General features: G+C 50.9%; 7 protein-coding genes across 7 annotated transcripts in view; 4 read left to right on the forward strand and 3 right to left on the reverse strand.

Moving 5' to 3' along the window:
• Positions 1–375: 375 nt before the first annotated feature.
• On the forward strand, positions 376–1,563 carry MCYG_07086 (branched-chain-amino-acid aminotransferase 2; the record flags this gene model as incomplete). The annotated part of the gene is made up of 2 exons (XM_002845076.1): positions 376–418; positions 482–1,563. The coding sequence occupies 2 exons, from the start codon at positions 376–378 to the stop codon at positions 1,561–1,563; spliced, it is 1,125 nt and encodes a 374-aa protein (XP_002845122.1).
• Positions 1,564–2,190: 627 nt separating this feature from the next.
• Positions 2,191–4,303, reverse strand: MCYG_07087 (cyclin Pas1; the record flags this gene model as incomplete). Its single annotated transcript, XM_002845077.1, has 2 exons — positions 2,191–3,842; positions 3,901–4,303. The coding sequence occupies 2 exons, from the start codon at positions 4,301–4,303 to the stop codon at positions 2,191–2,193; spliced, it is 2,055 nt and encodes a 684-aa protein (XP_002845123.1).
• Positions 4,304–6,920: 2,617 nt separating this feature from the next.
• MCYG_07088 (cation diffusion facilitator family transporter) lies at positions 6,921–8,060 on the reverse strand (the record flags this gene model as incomplete). Its single annotated transcript, XM_002845078.1, has 3 exons — positions 6,921–7,483; positions 7,541–7,751; positions 7,869–8,060. The coding sequence occupies 3 exons, from the start codon at positions 8,058–8,060 to the stop codon at positions 6,921–6,923; spliced, it is 966 nt and encodes a 321-aa protein (XP_002845124.1).
• Positions 8,061–9,443: 1,383 nt separating this feature from the next.
• Positions 9,444–11,037, reverse strand: MCYG_07089 (aldehyde dehydrogenase; the record flags this gene model as incomplete). Its single annotated transcript, XM_002845079.1, has 3 exons — positions 9,444–10,067; positions 10,153–10,932; positions 11,002–11,037. The coding sequence occupies 3 exons, from the start codon at positions 11,035–11,037 to the stop codon at positions 9,444–9,446; spliced, it is 1,440 nt and encodes a 479-aa protein (XP_002845125.1).
• Positions 11,038–12,998: 1,961 nt separating this feature from the next.
• On the forward strand, positions 12,999–14,294 carry MCYG_07090 (uncharacterized protein; the record flags this gene model as incomplete). The annotated part of the gene is made up of 4 exons (XM_002845080.1): positions 12,999–13,154; positions 13,219–13,591; positions 13,656–13,773; positions 13,841–14,294. The coding sequence occupies 4 exons, from the start codon at positions 12,999–13,001 to the stop codon at positions 14,292–14,294; spliced, it is 1,101 nt and encodes a 366-aa protein (XP_002845126.1).
• A 937-nt stretch (positions 14,295–15,231) lies between these two features.
• MCYG_07091 (conserved hypothetical protein) lies at positions 15,232–16,600 on the forward strand (the record flags this gene model as incomplete). Its single annotated transcript, XM_002845081.1, has 4 exons — positions 15,232–15,711; positions 15,772–16,166; positions 16,233–16,393; positions 16,446–16,600. The coding sequence occupies 4 exons, from the start codon at positions 15,232–15,234 to the stop codon at positions 16,598–16,600; spliced, it is 1,191 nt and encodes a 396-aa protein (XP_002845127.1).
• Positions 16,601–17,289: 689 nt separating this feature from the next.
• The window catches only part of MCYG_07092 (conserved hypothetical protein), a gene marked incomplete at both ends in the record, with an annotated part of 2,794 nt that continues 1,793 nt past the window's right edge, over positions 17,290–18,290 (forward strand). Inside the window, one exon of the mRNA XM_002845082.1 lies at positions 17,290–18,283. Within this exon, the coding sequence (XP_002845128.1) occupies positions 17,290–18,283 (994 nt within the window). The remainder of the gene's footprint in view (positions 18,284–18,290) is intronic.

The following is an 18,290-nucleotide window of genomic DNA, read 5'->3' on the forward strand; positions in this document are numbered from 1 at the left end:
ATAAAACCGGCTCTTTATCCCAGCCTAGCATCAGCCTGCAGGATGCAACATCGTACACTATGCCCGATCTATATCTCCGTCAGCGACAGGGATGTCTTCAGCATACATCACATATATATAACTAGATACAGCATACGTAAAATATCATCGATGACGGCCGACTTTGCCGTCTCGCTAGAAAAAGCAAGTTTGCCGTGATAGCCAAATGCCATAGGCTGCTTGTTTGATACTTAGTTACATCCAACTAGCTGAGCCATTTGCTGTCCGCCAGGTATAAAAAGGACAACGCACACGCTCCTTGGATCAAAGGCTGCGTTCCCTCATCCTCATTCTTACAGCCCAGCTTTCTACGGAGTATCTACTTGGAACAGCACAATGGCTAGCAAAGACTTCCCTCCTCCCCCAACCTCCGCCATCGGTATGACTCGAACCTTGATATTTAACCCGGTACAAGTACGGCTCGACTAACAGATGCATATAGACTGGAAGAACGTCGGCTTCAAGGTCAGAGAAGTCAGCGGCCATGTCGAATCGCACTTCTCTCACTCAGCCGGAGGCCAGTGGTCGCCTCCTCGCTTCGTCGAGTCGCCCTACCTGCAGCTGCACGGCATGGCGCCGGCCCTCAACTACGGCCAGCAAGCCTACGAGGGGATGAAGGCCTTCCGCCATCCTCCCTCCGCCGCCCATCCGAACGGCCGCATCGCCATCTTCAGGCCAGACCGCAACGCTGCCAGGCTGCACCGCTCTGCAGAGTTCGTCTCCATCCCGCCCGTGCCTGCAGACCATTTCGTCGACTGCGTGCGCCGCGCCGTCAGTGCCAACGCTGCCTTTGTGCCTCCCCACGAGACGCGGGCGGCCATGTACATTCGTCCGTTGGTGATGGGCAGCTCGGCACAGCTGGGCCTCGTGCCGCCGGACGAGTATACGTTCGTCGTCTTCGTCATGCCTACGGGTGTGTACCATGGCGTCCACGCCGTGGATGCCCTGGTGCTCGAGGACTTTGACCGGTCCGCGCCAGAAGGGACGGGCTCGGCCAAGCTGGGTGGCAACTATGCCCCCGTACTTCGACACAGTGACCAGGCCAGGGCCGAAGGGTACGGCATCACCCTGCATCTAGACAGCAGGACCAGGTCGGAGATCGATGAGTTCTCCACCTCTGCCTTCATCGGTGTGCAAAAGGACAAGAAGACCGGCGCCATCACCCTCGTCTTCCCGGATAGCAAGAACGTCATCGACAGTGTCACTGCGGCTTCGGTGCGCGAGATCGGAGAGCATATGCTCGGCTTCAGGGTCGAGAAGCGGGCGGTTCTCTACGACGAGCTGGCGAGCTTCGACGAAGTCATGGCGGCTGGGACGGCGGCGGCCCTGGTGCCCATCAGGAGCATTACGATGAGGTCTAAGGGAGACAAGTTCGAGTTCGATGCCGGTGCCGGCGGCGAGGGAGGAGAGGTCTTCAGGCAACTGATCAAGACCCTCCAGGGCATCCAGATGGGTGAAGTCGAAGACAAGTTTGGATGGCTTGTTGACGCTGAGCCACTGGAGCCAGGCTGGGCTCACGAGTAACTCCGCTGATATCTCTTATTATATTTCCTCCTCCTTTTTCCTTATGGCTAGATAAAAACAGTACATTTGAATGAGTCAGGAAGGTTATGTTGGATTTCACTATGCTTCACTATGCTAATGCGTGTTGGAACTACTCTTTCAAGTAGCCTAGCGAGGTAAAAAAAACAAGTCGCACTACTAACGGGATACAAGATCAAATGTATATGGTGCGATAGATAGTTATATATAGATTGTAGATGGCAGCGCATAAAGGGAATGGGAATATATGCAATGCATGTATGCGAAGAATCCTCAAGTCACTCCAGAACCGATAAGCCAACCAGCCAGCCCGCCAAACCCAACCTGTAACAGGAGTAGCAAATAAACGAAAGTGCAAAGCAAGACAGGTCGGTCTATCAGATATAGCTCGAATGAGAGAGAGCGCAATAGTAGGAAGAAACGCCGCACACAGGTTTGATGCATTGCAAAGAAAAAAAAAGGACGCAAAAGGGCGAGAGAGAGAGAAAAGCAAGTGCGAAGAAAGGATCCCATTTTCCTTTCGCTAAATTGCTTGTGTTGGTATTCGAGGCTGTTATTTTCCTTTTTGAAGAGATACCAGAGAAAAAAGAGTTAAGGAGCTTTGTAGCCTTAAATGCCCCATAGTGTCCTGACGTTTTCCTTACCGCAGCAAGCACGCTTTGAACTAACTCCGTTGGCACTCACACCAGTAACCTTATTGACCAAGAACGAGTCAGCAACCTGGCTATCACTCAAAACAGCCAGTGGAGTGCTATCATCCTCGAGATCCCGCGCATCAAGAGCCATGAGATGGCGCACTTTCTGCTGCAGGCTGGTCCCTTCAGATGTGGATGGGGCGCGAGTGCGTTTTCGGCAGCGTCGGCCGCCTTTAGTTGGAGATGGGGTAGTGCAGTCTAGCGATAGTGGGAAGCCTGTGGCTAGCTCATATAGTCCTTGGATGGCAGCGGTATCTGGGTCGGAAGGAGTGTCGATGGAAAAATTCGACAGGTCAGGAACCGCACTGGCTGCACTAGAGCTACGGAGAGGTGGAGAGGGGTATGTGTTATAGCTTGGTTCATGCTCATCAATTGGCGTAGCAATAGCGAGAGGCTTCCTGTTTTCTTTCAAACAGTTGTTTGGCTGGGAAGTAGGGGTGCTGCGACGAGATGTTCGGATTGCGCAGTTCATAGATGTAACAGAAGAAATTGAAGAAGATCGAGACGATCGAGAAGATCGGGAGGAGAACGATAAAGACGGTGCATCAGAAGCTAAAGACTCGGGAGAGGAAGTGAATGACGATGAGCGGGCCAGGGACGAGCGGCGGCCCTGGAACGATCCTGAGGGGTAGTCAAAGGAAGGTTGTTGTTTGCTAATATACAAGGGTTGCGTAGGGCGTTGGTCCAGGGTGGTCCGTTGTACAAAGGCCGTCTGGGCCTGCGAAAGAGCAGAGCAGATAGATGGACGGCAAGCGTTGATACTCACTGCAGGAGTACGTGCAGTCACACTGACTTGTGGGGTGAGTTGGGGGGTAGGAAGCAATCCTAGCCTTGGAAGCGGTGGTAGGGTGACGCTTGCCAAGTCAACTGCCGACGGTCTTCTGGGTATCTCAGAAAATGAGAGGCTGGAAGAAGGACTGTCGCAGCTGGAGGGACTGCTAGGTGTAGTGGCGGTATCTGCTGGAGAGCCAACGTTTGACACTGTCCACGGACCCTCAATTTGACAATCAAGCGTGTCAAGCTGGGGGGTCAGGATGGGAATGACTGTTCGCCAGCACATGCCACTGGCGCTAGGAATACCACTAGCATTTGGTGTATACTTCAAAACGATATCGTTCCAGCGTTGGAAGATGGCATCTGAGATGTGCAACCGCCAATCAACGGCTTGCAGGAACATGAGTTCGTTCTGATTGATCTCTGCTGTGTTGAGGCCCGATATCTTGCTCCATGCGCGGGCGGAGTAGTTCCTATCTTGCAGATACTTGGAAGCAAGAATCAAAGCAGAGAGGAACATTCGTCGGCCACATTGCATAGCGCGGGAATGTGACTGCTGCAGCTTGGGCTGTTCCAGGGTAAAGTCGATACTGGGAACATGTGGCTTAATCAGGATCAGATAATAAAGGGCAACCTGCAGAGTGGAGTAACTGGTTCGCGACCTGCGGAGAGTTTCTTGAATGAACGTCCTCAGAGGTAGCACTCCTTTACATCCAAGGGCCGACTCAACCCCTCTCTGCGAGGCAGCCGCTGAGAGGGGCCAAATGATCTCTACTATCTGAGACGCAGAGTCTATGGGCATACGTTAGACTTTTATGCAGGAGCGTAAGGGGTAGAGGTACAAACTTACCAACAAGACTATCAACAAAGTTGGTTTTCCTTTCGCACTGGCGAACCAAGGTAGGTGGAGGGCGAGTAGCAACCGTGCGCCGCGGGTGCTGCCTCAGATTCGTTGAGACATCTGTCTCCCCGACTTTGCTGAAGCGGGCCTTTGCGGAAGCGGCATCGTTCGCTACGGCAGCCCTTTTCTCTTGAATGTCGACTGGTACCTTGTTTTCCCAAATTGCATCTGAAGATGCGCAAGAGGAAGAGGCAGCCGAAGTTTGGGACGAGACATCAAGAGAAAAGACTGACGACGCAGACGAGGACGCCGACGAGGCAAGAGAGGATGCATAGGGACAAGCCTGGTGAAGAGATTCGGGGATGCTTGGGTTCACAGGATTGAGACCCAAGACGTCTACAAATGCCGACATTCTCCTAAGTTCCGGACAGTGACGTTGTCCTGACTTTCGAACAGTATCGATACTGGTAGACGGTTTGTCCGGGTATGCTTATTCTTGTTTTATAAAGGGGAATAGACCGATGAGTGGTAACCGTTTCGAGAGGGCAGCGTTAGACGGCCCGTCTTTGTGATGACGAAATCCGAAGGCGACGGGGAGGCCTTTTATTTAAACTAAATCCACAGCCAGACTGACGGTATTGATATGCGGCGAACCAGTATTTGGAAAAAGGTACGGCGGGTGAATCCAGTTAGATGTATAAAGTAATGATGGTGAGTATTTATGAGTCACTTGTTGGCGGTTGATATAAGATGCAGAGAGCGATGTGACTTTGGTATTTGGTGAATATCGGCGGCAGATACGATGTGATAAAGAGCAGCAGGCGAGTCCCGATCACTTTGCACCAGGAAGATTCCAACGACGGCAGAGGTAGTAAGGTAAAGTGGTGTGATGAGCGTATGATATGACAAGTTAAGTCCAGGTTCCGTTGAGTAATAGGTCGGGTAGCCTTATGCAGGTACGGACGCAGTAGAAAGAGGCGCGGTCAAGAGTATGTATAGCAAGGTGGCGTGCACTTCACACTCATACAAGTCGACGTGACTCTTCAAGGGAGGCGAGAAGAGGCCCGGCACTCAGACGGAGACGGAGATAGCAGTCATTATCATAGTGGCTCTGGCGTTGGAATCTTCTGGGCAGGTGATCGGGCTTGAAATGGACGTTAGGACCAGGAACATTGTTACCTGGCTGTGGATGGCGTGGTAGTTAGGCAGCACCCGCGCACCGGCACCGGCTCGGAACGCGGCTATTGTTATTAGCGACCAGAGATGTTAGGAGAGAGAGGACGGAGAGGGAGGAGGGATGGATATGGTGATGAGGGAGAGGGCGGGTAAGAGGCTGCGAGTCAGAGGTTTGGTGAGTAAAGAGCGAATATAACCCTATATTAGAGGACAATATAAGGTGCCAAAAAAAGTTGACGATGTGGTATGACTCTGTTTGCAAGGGAAATCCGTAGTGGCGAAAAGATGTGGCGAAGGGCTTGTCGGGAGTTTGCGGTGGAGCAAAGAAAAAGGGACCCAAGGAACCCCAAGTAAGGAGAACATGACGGGACGTACCTTTTAACCAGAATGACTCAAAGATTAAAAAAAAAGGAACAAGGCGAAAAAAGCTCTTTCGAAGGCAAAAAATGAATGAAGTTGGCGATTAATACGATTAACACGATTAAGACGGCCGAGCTTTCGCCGTGAAGTAGATAAAATAAGGATAGTAGAAAAGGAAGAAGAAAAAGAGGAGATGAAAGAAGTAAAGGAAAGAGAGAGAGAGAGAGAAGGGGGGACAAGAGGAGTATGAGAGCAAGAGTGATAAGGTCTGCGTCTTTGATGTCTGCTTTGAATGGTTTTTTATGCGTTAGCCTAGCGAAACATAGAGAGGACCAGTGAGGATTTATGACTCGACAGCACCAGCAGCTTTGGCGCCCGCCCAGCCATCCAGCCAGCAGCGAGACAAGAGAGACAGGGCAGGCAACAGCAGGAGGAAGAGCGTCAAGTGATCTCTGGTCTCTTCCTTCGTTCCGTCTCCCGGGTAGAAGGACAGCACCAGGCAGAAGGGCGCGAGCAGACAGTGTGGACTCGGATCTTACCTGGACACAGACCTCAGCCGGCGATGGTTAGCAAGGTCATCGAATCAAACTACCCTTGAGAGGAGAAGCAAGACGAGAACGGAAGGGCAGGGGACGCAGAAGAGAGACGATGGTGATATATAGAGAGGGAGAGAGGTAGAGAGTGAGCGAGAGAGAGAGAGAGAGGAGAGTGTCTTGAAGTTGGAAGATGAAGTTGAGGTCTGAAGTTGAGGTCGACGATGTTTCCCGACTGGGAAAAGGGCGGGCAGGCCGGGCAGAAAAAAAAAAAACGAAAGGGTGAAGAAGAGTTAGCGATGGCAGGGTACTTAAAAGTACTTCCGATTACGCTGTTTTCCACGCAAAATAGAAGTATCTTTTAAGTACCTTTCCTTTATTCTCATCTTCAGGAAGTGTCACGTGGTATCCCCTTTTAGACACACAACGCTAGTCCCAAAGAGGATAAGCCAAGGCTGACAGCTCATGGCCCCACTTCGTTTCTCATGGCCAATAGGATGCTAGGCGTAGTCATCCTTCCAGATGCGGTTAAGGCTCTGCTGAGTAAGGGGGTATGGTGAGTAAGCAGTCGCTCTGGCCATGGAGAAAAGAAAGAAAGGAAGAGGAAAGATCGGCGAGGAGAAGAGGAAAAGCAGAAGCGATGACTCAGCGTTTACTCAGCCTTCTTACTCAGCTTTTTCTCCTTTTTGCTCACCAACTAATCTCATGTCTGTTGCTACGAGAGCACCGAGACGAGCTATCTGTATATAGGAGGAAATTTGTCTATGGAACACACAGCTAACTATAGGGTGTTTACATGGGCGGGGATATACTACGTAGGACGGTTTCCTTACTCACATGATTGCAACAACCCTTTATCCTATATATATGTAAGGAAGGGAACCTTGGGAGAATGACGGTCAAGTGCCAGCAAGGAAGAGAAGAGAAAAGGACAGAGGGAAGAATCATATATCCAAACATCTACTGGCAGGTTTCCTTGTGTCCGTCCTCCTCCTTTGGGATGTCAGTTAATATCTCCTTGACGTTGGCCCCAGTTGCAGCAGCTGCCAGAGCTCGGCCAGACTGCAGCACCACCGGACCCGTGCTTGCCATGATCAGGATGGCAATGAAGACGGTACATGCCGGGTCGGCATAGTACTTTGCGTGTGGGCTGCCGTAGTGGTTGTGCTCCGAGTCGTGGTGGGGTCTGGACTCTGGCGGGTTCTCTGAAGGGACCTTCCAGATGATGGCTGCCGATACTATCACGGCGAGGTTGTTGAGCGCGTCTGCGGCGACGTGGAGGAGGACGGCTTTCATCGAAAGGGCAGTTCCCTGTGAGAGCTTCTCGTCCTCGCTTGATCGAGTCTCGTTGCCTGCTACGTCATGGTCGTGGGAGTGTTGATGTCCGTGGCCATGTCCGTGGCCGTGGCCATGACTGTGACCGTGATGGTAGTGGCCATCTGCCCCCAGGATGCAGGCACAGATGACATTAGTCAGTATGCCGACACAGCCAATGATCAAAACCAACTTTGGGTTGGCGATTTCTAGTCCATTGCTGTCAACATTCGGCCTGCAGCTTCAAGAGAGAGAGAGAACCTTACCATCGAGATGGATGAACTTCTCCAGTCCTTGCAGGAAGATGGCCAAGCCCAGAGCAAGCAGGAAGACACTGTTGAAGAAAGCAGCCAAGAGAGGCAGGACATGACGACTGTCCTTTTTGTCGACTCGGATAATTGCGGTGCGGTTCTCGGCGGCTTCGAGAGTGCTGGCCGTATCTTCAGGGATCATGTCCCGCTGGAGTGCAGCCGCATGCTGAAGACTCAGGGTAGATGTATTACATACATTAGCCTCACAGAGCCACAAGCGACCCGTGGACGTGCACCAGCCCGTCAGTCTTAGGGGAAATGCGGAGACTACCTAGGTACATACCTTCTGAGCTAGGTATGCTACCACGAATGACAGCAGGTCGCCCGTGTAGTGGAATGCGTCAGCGATGAGAGCGAGAGAATGGGTCTTGAAACCGACGGCCAGCTCTGTAATCAAGAAGCAGGTCGACATCGCGATTACCATCAGCAGTCGGGACTGGGCGGAGATCGAAGGTATTCCGCAACTGAGAGCCATCTTCGAGGGAGTTCCTTGTTTGGTGTTTATGAACAGTATTTGCACCTTTTCATGGGAAACAGGATCCTGAGAAACGTCGCCCTCAACAAGGTATATATATGTGTGTGTGTGCGTGCGTGCGTGCGTATGCGTGTGTATATAATATGCCTTCTTTTTGCCGGAAGTGTCAGCGAACTGGGAGACATGTCTGGCTGGGCCGCGCTCTAACGAAGGTATCTCCTCTCCATGTCCAGCCGAGACGGAGAGGATGAGGATACTGACTAGCAAACGCTTCTTACGCCTTCGATCAAACGAACCCGAGTGTGTCTGGATACTCGTGCAGGATTTGACTGGAGTCGGGGGCCTTGAACATGTATACCAACAGAGGGTATTTTTTTTTGGAGAGAGCAGGAGGAGGCCAAATGCCAAGTGAGAAACGTGCAGAGAGAAATGGAGAATGAAACAAGAGATACAAACGGATATATATAGCCCCCTTTTTTTATCTTAACGATGATTGCACGTCGTGTATATACGGGGATGAAGGTAGATGGAAGGGGAAAACGTTTGCTATATACATGTATACACGACCGGTTGATTGCAGGACGGGGGCTCGGAAGGGGAAGGAGGGTGCTACGACGGCTTCGACTGCATCTCGAACTCCGCAATCAAACAGACATGGATATATACTTACACACTGCAAGGATCCATGGTGTGTAACTATATACACCCATCAATGTCAAAGTGCGAAGGGATCCCCCTAGTGAACGAAGCTGCTCCTTTACCCCGAAGGCAGCATTCAACCTAGCAAGTTTTCCAGATCTTCGAGATGGAGAATCCATAGTCGCATGCAAGTTTTTCACCCTTCGGAGGCTAACTAAACAGCTACATATGTAGTATAGAGTGGACGCTTGTTGATATCGGGGTCGATATGGCCTTCGCGACCCTACATACTATGTAGTATGTCTTCTAGGGGATAAGAAGGTTGAGCAAGGCAAGGGACATGGATCTTCCATATCAAACGACCTTCCTCGTCTCAGCCGTTGTTTCATGCATGCAGAGTTCCCGCTCCTTCGTGCATCAAACGGCTTCTCTAACTAACCCCATACCTAATATGTAGTTAGTTCCGGAACGCCCGTCAGGAAGTTCACATTTTGGCTAACAAACACATCGACTCTTCGGGGAATACGGAGTACAGTGGCCATTTACCAACGAGCGAGAAGGGAGAGCTCGTCCTTACTCGCATGACCTACAGTCATTTAAATATATAGCTGGAGGGAGAGAGAGAGAATGGAAGAAAAATGTAAGCTTTAACCAGCTGCTCTCCAACTTCATATGATATGATTCTAATTATTGAGCAGCGAATGAGCCGCAAGCCCTCGAGGCTCATTGAAATGCGAGGGTCTGCTACTTCTTCGATAACCAGAGGGATTGCAGGTTACAATAAGTCTTCAATCCGCTAATGCCAAACTCGGATCCAATACCACTCCATTTATGTCCACTAACGGGAACATTAGGGGCAACGTCAAAATGAGAGTTAACCCATACACACCCAGCTTCTAGCTGCTTAGCTATTCTCTCAGCACGGGCTAGATCCTTGGTCCAGACAGAGGCTCCGAGGCCCATCTTGGTATTATTTGCGCGAGCAATAACATCATCCTCATCGGACCACTTAAGAAGAGGAAGGACAGGGCCAAAGGGCTCCTCAGTCACAATGCGTGATGTCTCAGGGGGGTTATCGATAATAGTAGGTGTGATAAAGTAACCCTCTGATTCTTCGGTATTTCCACCAAGAGCGGGCTTGACCCCCTCCTTGTTAATGGCTTCAATAAGTGATTTGACCTTCTCATACTGCATACTATTTTGAACCGGACCGAAGAATACGTCAGGTATGTGACCCTCGCCGGATTTTAGCGCCTTAGTATGCTTGACTAGGGCGTCACGGAATCGATCGTAGATCCTCTCATGAACATACAGACGTTTAATCATCATGCAGATCTGGCTGGAACATAGGAAGGATGTTATCGCAACCTACACGGGACCATGTTAGCACGACGCAACGAGACAAGGGTGCTCCGCAGCATTACGGAGTTTCTCTCGGGTATCTTTCATTTACCTTTGGAATAATTGCATCAATATCAACATCTTCACACACAATCGCCGCGTCGTTTCCACCTAATTCGAGTGTTACTCGTTTCAGCGTCTTTGCACAACTCTCCATGACCCTCTTTCCGGTCTCACTCGACCCGGTAAAGCTGATCTTATCGAACCCTGGATGAATTGTCATCATAGGACCGAGGTCATCCCCACCACTAAGAACCTGGAAGACCCCAGGTGGGAAATACTGTATCCCAAGCTCCCCTAATTTCAGGTCGCAGTAAGGGGTGAATGGCGATGGTTTAATTATAATCGAGTTACCCGTATAGATAGCACATGCCATCTTTCCACAGGCTAGGAGAATTGGACTATTCCATGGGATAATCCCACCAACGACACCCAACGGGGTGTAGCGGCCGAGAATCTTGCGTTCCTCTGTGTCTTCAAGGACCTCTTCTGGCAGTTCCAACGTGGAGAGAACTTTGACAAAGTTCACAGCCATATTGATCTCGATATTAGCTTGGAATAGAGGCTTTCCTTGCTCGGTGGTCAAAAGGTCGGCAAACCCTTCCTTGTACGAGTCCAACCCTTCGGCAAACGCATGGAGAGCCGTCCTACGCTCTTCAAAGGAAGTCTTAGACCATTTCTTGAAGGCAGCTTGTGCAGCAGCAACTGCATTATCGACATCTGCCTGCGTTGAAACGGGAACCTCAGCGAGTGGCTGTTTATTGGCCGGGTTGATTCCGTGGCGTGTGGTCGATGTGGTTGTAAGCTTGCCATCAATCGTGTTGTGGAATGTCTATACAACGGCTGAATTAGAGAGGGGTTTTTGGAATGCTCAACCTTATCGAATAAACGGTGATCTTACTGTAAAGTCCATTTTGGGGCTGTCTATTGAAGCCATGGCGAGAAGTGTTATGAAAAAACGAGGTGTCGTTAAAAATCGGTTTAACCTTTGTGCCCCTCGAAGATGGTGTAAAATCCGTTTCCTCTTCTATGTAGAGGAGACCAGCTCTGCTGACTGGATGCATCCTATTAAATAGAAATGTCTCGTTAGGCTTTGCATGGGTGGCGCTCCGAAGAACCGCGCTGTGATTCGGCTATCCTTTCCAGCATAAAACACGGAGAAGCAGATCAACTAGTTATGGGAAAGAGAGAAAATAGACAACGGGGCTTGCCGATCCACCCATCCACGTATGTGTGGTACATAGTTTAACCGTTAGTTGTTGCTATTATCATATATACACAGTACCGTTAAAGGGGTAGTAAAAGATGCGGAAGCCATCTCAGTTTACACCTCTTCCTTGAACATATTCATCACCCATCCTTGCTAATCATCACTGATAGCTAGTTGCTGTTCAACGAGCGCCCCGGCAGCGAGTTTGCTTGGATGGGTGGCACTTGGGGCATTTTCACTTCAATAGTCTCCTTTGCGGCGAACTGGAGTTTAGTTATACGAAAGGGACTTCGATTGAGCCAGGGCTAAACCCGTAACTAAGCTCAGAGCTAAAAACAAACATCTTTTTATTATGTACTCCGGACGGAGTACTCCATATTATATCTCATCGACCATCGACTTGGTGCTGTGGCCATATTCATACCCAACCAAAGGCCCGTGTTCAACTTTCAGGGGGTGAAACAGGCATTTTTCTTTTTTTTTCTCTCTTTTCTTCTTCTTTCGGGCAAAGCTAGTGTTATTCATCCTGTCACTTTTTTTGATATACATTACTAGTATATGAACGACAAGACGCTTACCGAACATCTGGATTGTTCTCTCTGCTAGCTTGGTTGATCATTCTCGCTCTCATCTACCACATATGAGATAATGGTCGTGTGAGTTTTGTCTCAGCGGGGAGGTCGGGGATGCATTCTATATGTTTGAGGCTTCTGAGCTCTCAACTTTGCCTTGGAGTCTATATCTACCGGTCGGTTCTCTTAGTAGTGATACTTTTGTTTTTACCGTTGACTTCGCTCCGTATCTTTGGATAGACATCTGCAGTATCAAGATGTCTTCTTTTTTTAGGTTCTGTCGGAATGTGAAATCATTCTATCAATTCTCCGGCTCAAGAGGTGCGTATAACTCTCAGCAACGGCCGCTAGTTATTAACTATGCTGAGGCTTAAGGCAATCTTGCTCTGGAACTACATACGGAGTACACGGGATAGGATCTCCTGTTTCCACCATTAACGGTTCTAACGGAGACCAATGGTGCCGAATCCCCCGTTATTCAAACTATGAAGACAGAATGTGCAGAGTGTGCATCCCAATAGATAACTACAGCGAGCCGCTTTATTTTTACATAACATTTTCAGCCAATATGCGCCGGCTCGTCGATTATTTACCACAGACGATCAAATTCAAATAGTGCTGGATGCCGCCAACCTTGAAGAGAGGCGAGAGACTAGGGAGAACGAGGATTAGTTAACTAGTTAACTTACTGGGGTAGGCAAAGAAAAGGGCCAGAACCGCCTGCCAGGTACCATGTACCCCGTTGCTGGCCACCAACCACACCCCATGAAGATTAGATCCTGTGGTCGCTCAGGCCCCTGGAGGCTTGATCCCTCTTGGCCCAACCGGATGGTATACAAAGTAGAAGTCTCTCGAGTACCGAGGGAATATGTGCCCTTTTTTTTTAGCCCAAGACAACATCAAGCTAATCGGGCTGAATTCTATCGAAGGCGGCGAAAAAGGGCGTGATGGTTGACCTTCTTTCATAAAGAGATGGCAGTCTGCCTTTGGTTTCTTCTCATGAGAGAATTCTGGATATCGTTGACCGGTTGGAACGTTCTTTAAGGGGTAGAAGGGATTCCTGTTCAGCTACCACGGAAATACACACACACACACACACTGATTCCATGGGCCAAGATGGAGTACGAAGACGTCAATAACGGAGGGAAACTTGTAATCCTAACATGGACTCTCCTCGCCATATCAACCATCATCACGCTTGCTAGATTATACACTCGCACGAGGCTCATCAAGGCCCTCGGCTGGGATGATGGATTCATGGTTCTTGCCCTGGTGAGGCCCTCTTCTAATGGTACTCCCTTTAATGAACGACTGACTGACGGACTCAAAAAAAAAGGCATGTTCCGCCATTAATTCGGCCTTGATCACTGCCAGCATCTCACACGGTACCGGGCGTCACCAGGTCTTCCTCACCGATGAGCAGAGAACCCAGGCGGATAAGTTCAACTGGATCTCCCAGTCCTTCCACGTCATGTCCACGAACTGGGCCAAAGTCTCCATCGTATTCTTTCTTCTCCGTCTTGTTCAAAAGGCAAAGGGCCCAGCCCCTTACCTTTACGGCGGTATGGTCTTGCTTACGATTAGCAACGTTGTTTGTGTATATACGATATTCGGCCAATGCATGCCTGTGCAATCGCTCTGGGACCATAGTATCAAAGGGAAGTGCTGGGACCCAAGAATCCAGAGGAACTATGCATTTTTCCAGGGAGGTCAGTTCAACCCAAATTTTTTTTTTTTTGGTACAATATTGATATATCCTAACTCTCCTTCTAGCGATCTCGGCATTCTCTGATCTCGTACTGGCTATATATCCTATAACTATAATTTCGACGCTTCACATGCCGGTACGGTTGAAGCTTGCCCTCGGGTCAATTCTCTCTCTTGGTGTAATGTAAGTCTTATCACAAAACTCTTTTGCAGAAAAAAAGAAAGGTACCCAGAAGTTAACCTTCTCAAAGTGCAATGGGTGCCGCCATCGTCAAAACAATATTCCTTTCCCGTCTCTCCGCACGCGCAGACTATTCCTGGAATACCATCGACCTCGTCGTCTGGGCGTGTATTGAACAATATCTAATCATCATCGCCGCTTGTATTCCGACCCTGGGACCACTGGTCAGTCTCATCCTTAATGAGACCTTGTCTTCACGTAAATCGTCACAGAATTCACACTCATGGCGGCACACTCTACGTCGAAAACCGCGTCCGGGATACGACATCACCCTACCGAGCGTGGGCATAGACACCCAGATTGACACCCAGATGGACACCCAGGTAGACACCCAGGTGTCAGAAGAGGCCATAGGGATGTACGGAGTAGGACAGGCAAAGGCGGAGCCAGATTATTATACCCTCCATACTGCTCATAGAGGAGACAGCGATGCGACGAGCCAGGAGCCTATAGTACCCAAATGAGATACCTGAGTGTTTTTCTTTTTCGACCAACCTTTTTTTTTTTCAATCCTTCTACAGATAACCAGTAGCCTGCCTTGTCTCTTTTTCTCTTTTCTTTTTTTTTTTTTTAGAAAAAACTACTATGTAGCTGTGTGGTTGCTACCTCTTGACCAAGTCCTTAACGGGGATTATATAACTAAGAAGCGACCGAATATCGAGATTTTAACTTGTATCGGCCTATCGCAGATTGTCTTTAATACCCCATATTCTAACCTCTGCATGCGTCCTCGATACTACTTTCGCGGCGTCGTCGTTGGATGTATGGCTGATACTCTGCGTGCTACTTGAACCGCCTTTGCGTCTTCTTCGACAGTTGTCGATCCATGTAAGTCGTCTGCCGTACCTTATAGAACAGTCTTCCTGACGGCCCCTGTTTTCATAAGCGACAAGGGACAACAGGCCAACGGAGCTGTTGACGGGGGCTGTCGGTCGATCGATCAACGGACATACAATCGACGGCCACATCGACGGCCACGACTGGCGCTGTTATCATTTTTATTCTTCTTCATTATACCCCTACGTAGTTGAAGACTGTGAGGAGTTTATCTCGTTATATGTTTCGCTGGTTCTTTGTCGAACTACCTGTTTAACGTGTCCAACATCCACAAATCCACTCTTCGCTCTCTCGAACATCAACACACACACTCTCTCGACGGGCGAAATGATACCAACAACAATAAAAAAGGAAAAAAAAAAAAAGAAAACATGAGAATAAGAGTGGACTATGTTTTGTCTTCTGTGCTACCGGACGGGCAAAGGAAAAGTGATGCAGGAACAGGCCGTCTCTTTCTTTGGCTGTTACGGAGTCGAGCATCATCGCCGCTCTCTCTCTCTCTCTTTCTCACTCCAACAGCTTCGTCTCAGTGATACAATATCTGGGACACCGGCTATGGTGAAGATGGACGTCGCGCATTTACTGCGAGCAAACACCAAAGAAGACCCATCACTGTTTTTCGTTGGAGGGGGGGTTGAATCGCGAAGTGAAGAAGAGGGATATGGCTGGCGAGCGACGGACTCTCGACATATAAAGGCCTTCAAGGGGATGCCCTCGACGTGGAACTGTTCTCTATCATGCATCCTTCTCTCCAGCATAACAACTGCCTCCCTTCTCTCTTCTTCTCTTTCCAACAGTCAAAAGTCAACAGTCTTCGCCCTCTCGAGGATGGTCAAGTACGCTCTCCTGCCCCTGGTGGCCGTCTCTCTTGTCCAGGCTGTCAGCCCCGAATGGCACCATGGCCGACTGCCCAGCTTCGGGGTCGACGAGCTGGTCCACACCGGCTGCACTGCCTGGATAAACGTGGTTGACGTTGCGGGCGGGCTCACCTGTGAAGCCTTCTTGACCACCGTGAATATCTCCAAGGAGCACTTCATCTCCTTGGTATGTACAGATTACACCTTCTTGGATCAATATGGCTTGTGCTAACAACGCTGTACATAGAACCCTCAGCTCAACTCTGAATGTTCCAACCTCAGAAGCAAACGGTCTTACTGTGTTTACGTGCCCGACAAATGGCACACTATCTCCGTAGGGCTTCACGACAAGCGGAACGTGGCAACCGGAATCCCCGAGCCACCGTCTACGCCGCCGTTCATGCCGCCCCAGGGAACGGAGGGAAAGGCGGCGGCCCATCCCACGACCCTGACCAAGCGCCTGAGGCCAACCGGGGCTGGCTGCTCCAAGCGTAGTGCGCCGGCCCCAGCTGGCACCGGCCCCAGCTCCGTCGCGATACAGGGATGCAGGCAGCACCACACCGTCAAGGCCGGGGACACCTGCGTAGAAATAGTCAAGCAGTACCCTGGCCTCGTCCTCGGCCAGTTCTTCAAGATGAACCCGTAAGTCTTGCTTTTCTGGGCCGGCCTGCTGGTGGGCGTTGCAGCATGGTATTGACCTTTTATCAGATCTCTTGACACCGACTGCCAGGAGCTGCAGGTAGACGAGAGAGTCTGCGTGGACGGCAGCCCGACCGCCAGATACCCGGTCCCGTCCGCCACTGCAGCACTCGCCGCTCGCGGTGCCCAGGGCTGGCCTTCTCCCACCAAGCCAGGAACCAACCCGGGATGTAAGTGACGCCCGCCCTTCGTTGTGAAGCGGAAGCTCATGCTCATGTCTAGGCAAGAAATTCGAGATGGTCAAGAAGGGAGACTCGTGCGAGGGCGTCTCCGGCAAGCACCACATCTCCGTCGCACAGCTCAAGCAGTGGAATCCCGCGGTAGGACCTACCTGTGAGAAGCTCGAGATTGGATACTATGCCTGTGTCGGTGTCTAACCCTGGGCTCTCTTCTCCCTTTCTTTCATTTAGTTATCAAAGGGCCCTGAACTATGCCCTCTCTATAGCTTCACGTTAGATAAACTATTGCCATCAGTTCGGCCTCTGCACAGTTCCTACCAGTAAACGTATTCAACCTCAAACCCGTCGAGTGCCGGCCACTGGCTGAATACGATGGAATCAACTAGTGTCAACCGCTGCCTCGTCTCTTCACTAACACTCTCTGCCCTGTTGACACTCCTGTCCCTTTTGTGCAGTTATATAACGGATGTATGATATACAGGGTACTGCCTTCGCCCCTCGCTGGAGATCGCCGTCTGCATCGCGCGCGCCCTCGACTGCGCCCCCTGGAGTTTAGTTATATTTAGACGGGACAAGCATCGTCCGGCAGCCAACTGGGCGGTTCGACTGGTGAGCTGGACACGGAGCGACGCCTTTCAACTGGTTCGTTAGTCACTGCACAGCCAAAGGGAAGAAAGGAAGAAGAAAAATAACCCCCACCAGGTGCTTTTCCGACGGCGGCCCCCCATCCCATCCCTGCCCTCAGGATCGTTGTTCATCAAGGGCCGGACAAGCAGCGGACAGAGAGGAAGAGAAGACGAAAAAGAAACAAACTCCAAACAGAAGACGGACACGATCTCTCTCTCTCTCTCTCTGCCACAGTTCTTGTCCTCGAGGAGCCAACACTCATGCAATTCTTCCACAAGAACAAATCGCAGCCGACACTCTTGAATTCCGTGGAGTCGGCTCCGCACAACGACAGCGACCACAGCATCAACAGCCAGAACCACCACTCCCACCACAGCAGAGACGGTAGCCAGCAGCAGCTTCATCATCATCATCATCAGCACCAGCAGCAGCAGCAGCAGCAGCTCTACCAGCAGCAGCACTCGGTTAGCCCCCACCCGCAGCATACTTTCCAGCCTGCCGCCGGGTCCGGCGAGCTGTCGAGCAGCACGTATCAACTTGGCCAGCACAGCACCGCCAGCTATACCCATCCTGCCCATGCCGGGAGTCGATCTGAGAACTTCTCTCTCCCGCTACAGGCATCAGACCCCTATCCGCCAGCAGCAGGCAGGCCGACCCTGAACCTCGTCCCCTCCGGCCCCTCAGCGAGCCTTCAGCCTGACCACGGCATCGACGCTCTCTCTGCCGCCCCGTCGCTCCCCTCCGCTCCTCACAGCACCGAGGCCTCCCCGCTGACCGAAACACAGCCGCGCAAATCCCGCAGAAGCTTCTTCAGTCTGCATTCCAAGGACAAGAGTTCCTCGCAGAATCCCGCCAAGCCTAGTCGAAACGTCTCCGTCAGGAAGAAAATTAGCAACCCAATCCCTCACCCGAAGCCGTACCAAGTCGGCCCGCTCCCGCCCTCCGACCCTGCGCCGGACCCAGACGAAGGCGACCTGGCGGAGAAGAAGCTGCCGCAGCTCCCCAACAACTCGTCCCAGCCCAGCCTGCCCCAATCCATCTACCCCGCCAGAGGCGCCAGCCGGTCCTCGTCCCACCTTGATATCCAGCCCTTTGAGCCTCCGCAGATCCAGCGTGTCAGCACTGAGCCCCTGGGGCAGCACGAGGAGCACTACAAGGGCCGTACGCAGCAACACAGCCAATACCAGGCTGGACCTCCTCCTTCCCACAAGCCACTCACCGCGGAATCCTCAGTTCCAGATAGACCAGCCCCAGGCACAGA

The sequence above is a fragment of the Microsporum canis genome, genomic scaffold (assembly GCF_000151145.1).
Source record: "Microsporum canis CBS 113480 supercont1.6 genomic scaffold, whole genome shotgun sequence".
NCBI lineage: Eukaryota > Fungi > Ascomycota > Eurotiomycetes > Onygenales > Arthrodermataceae > Microsporum > Microsporum canis.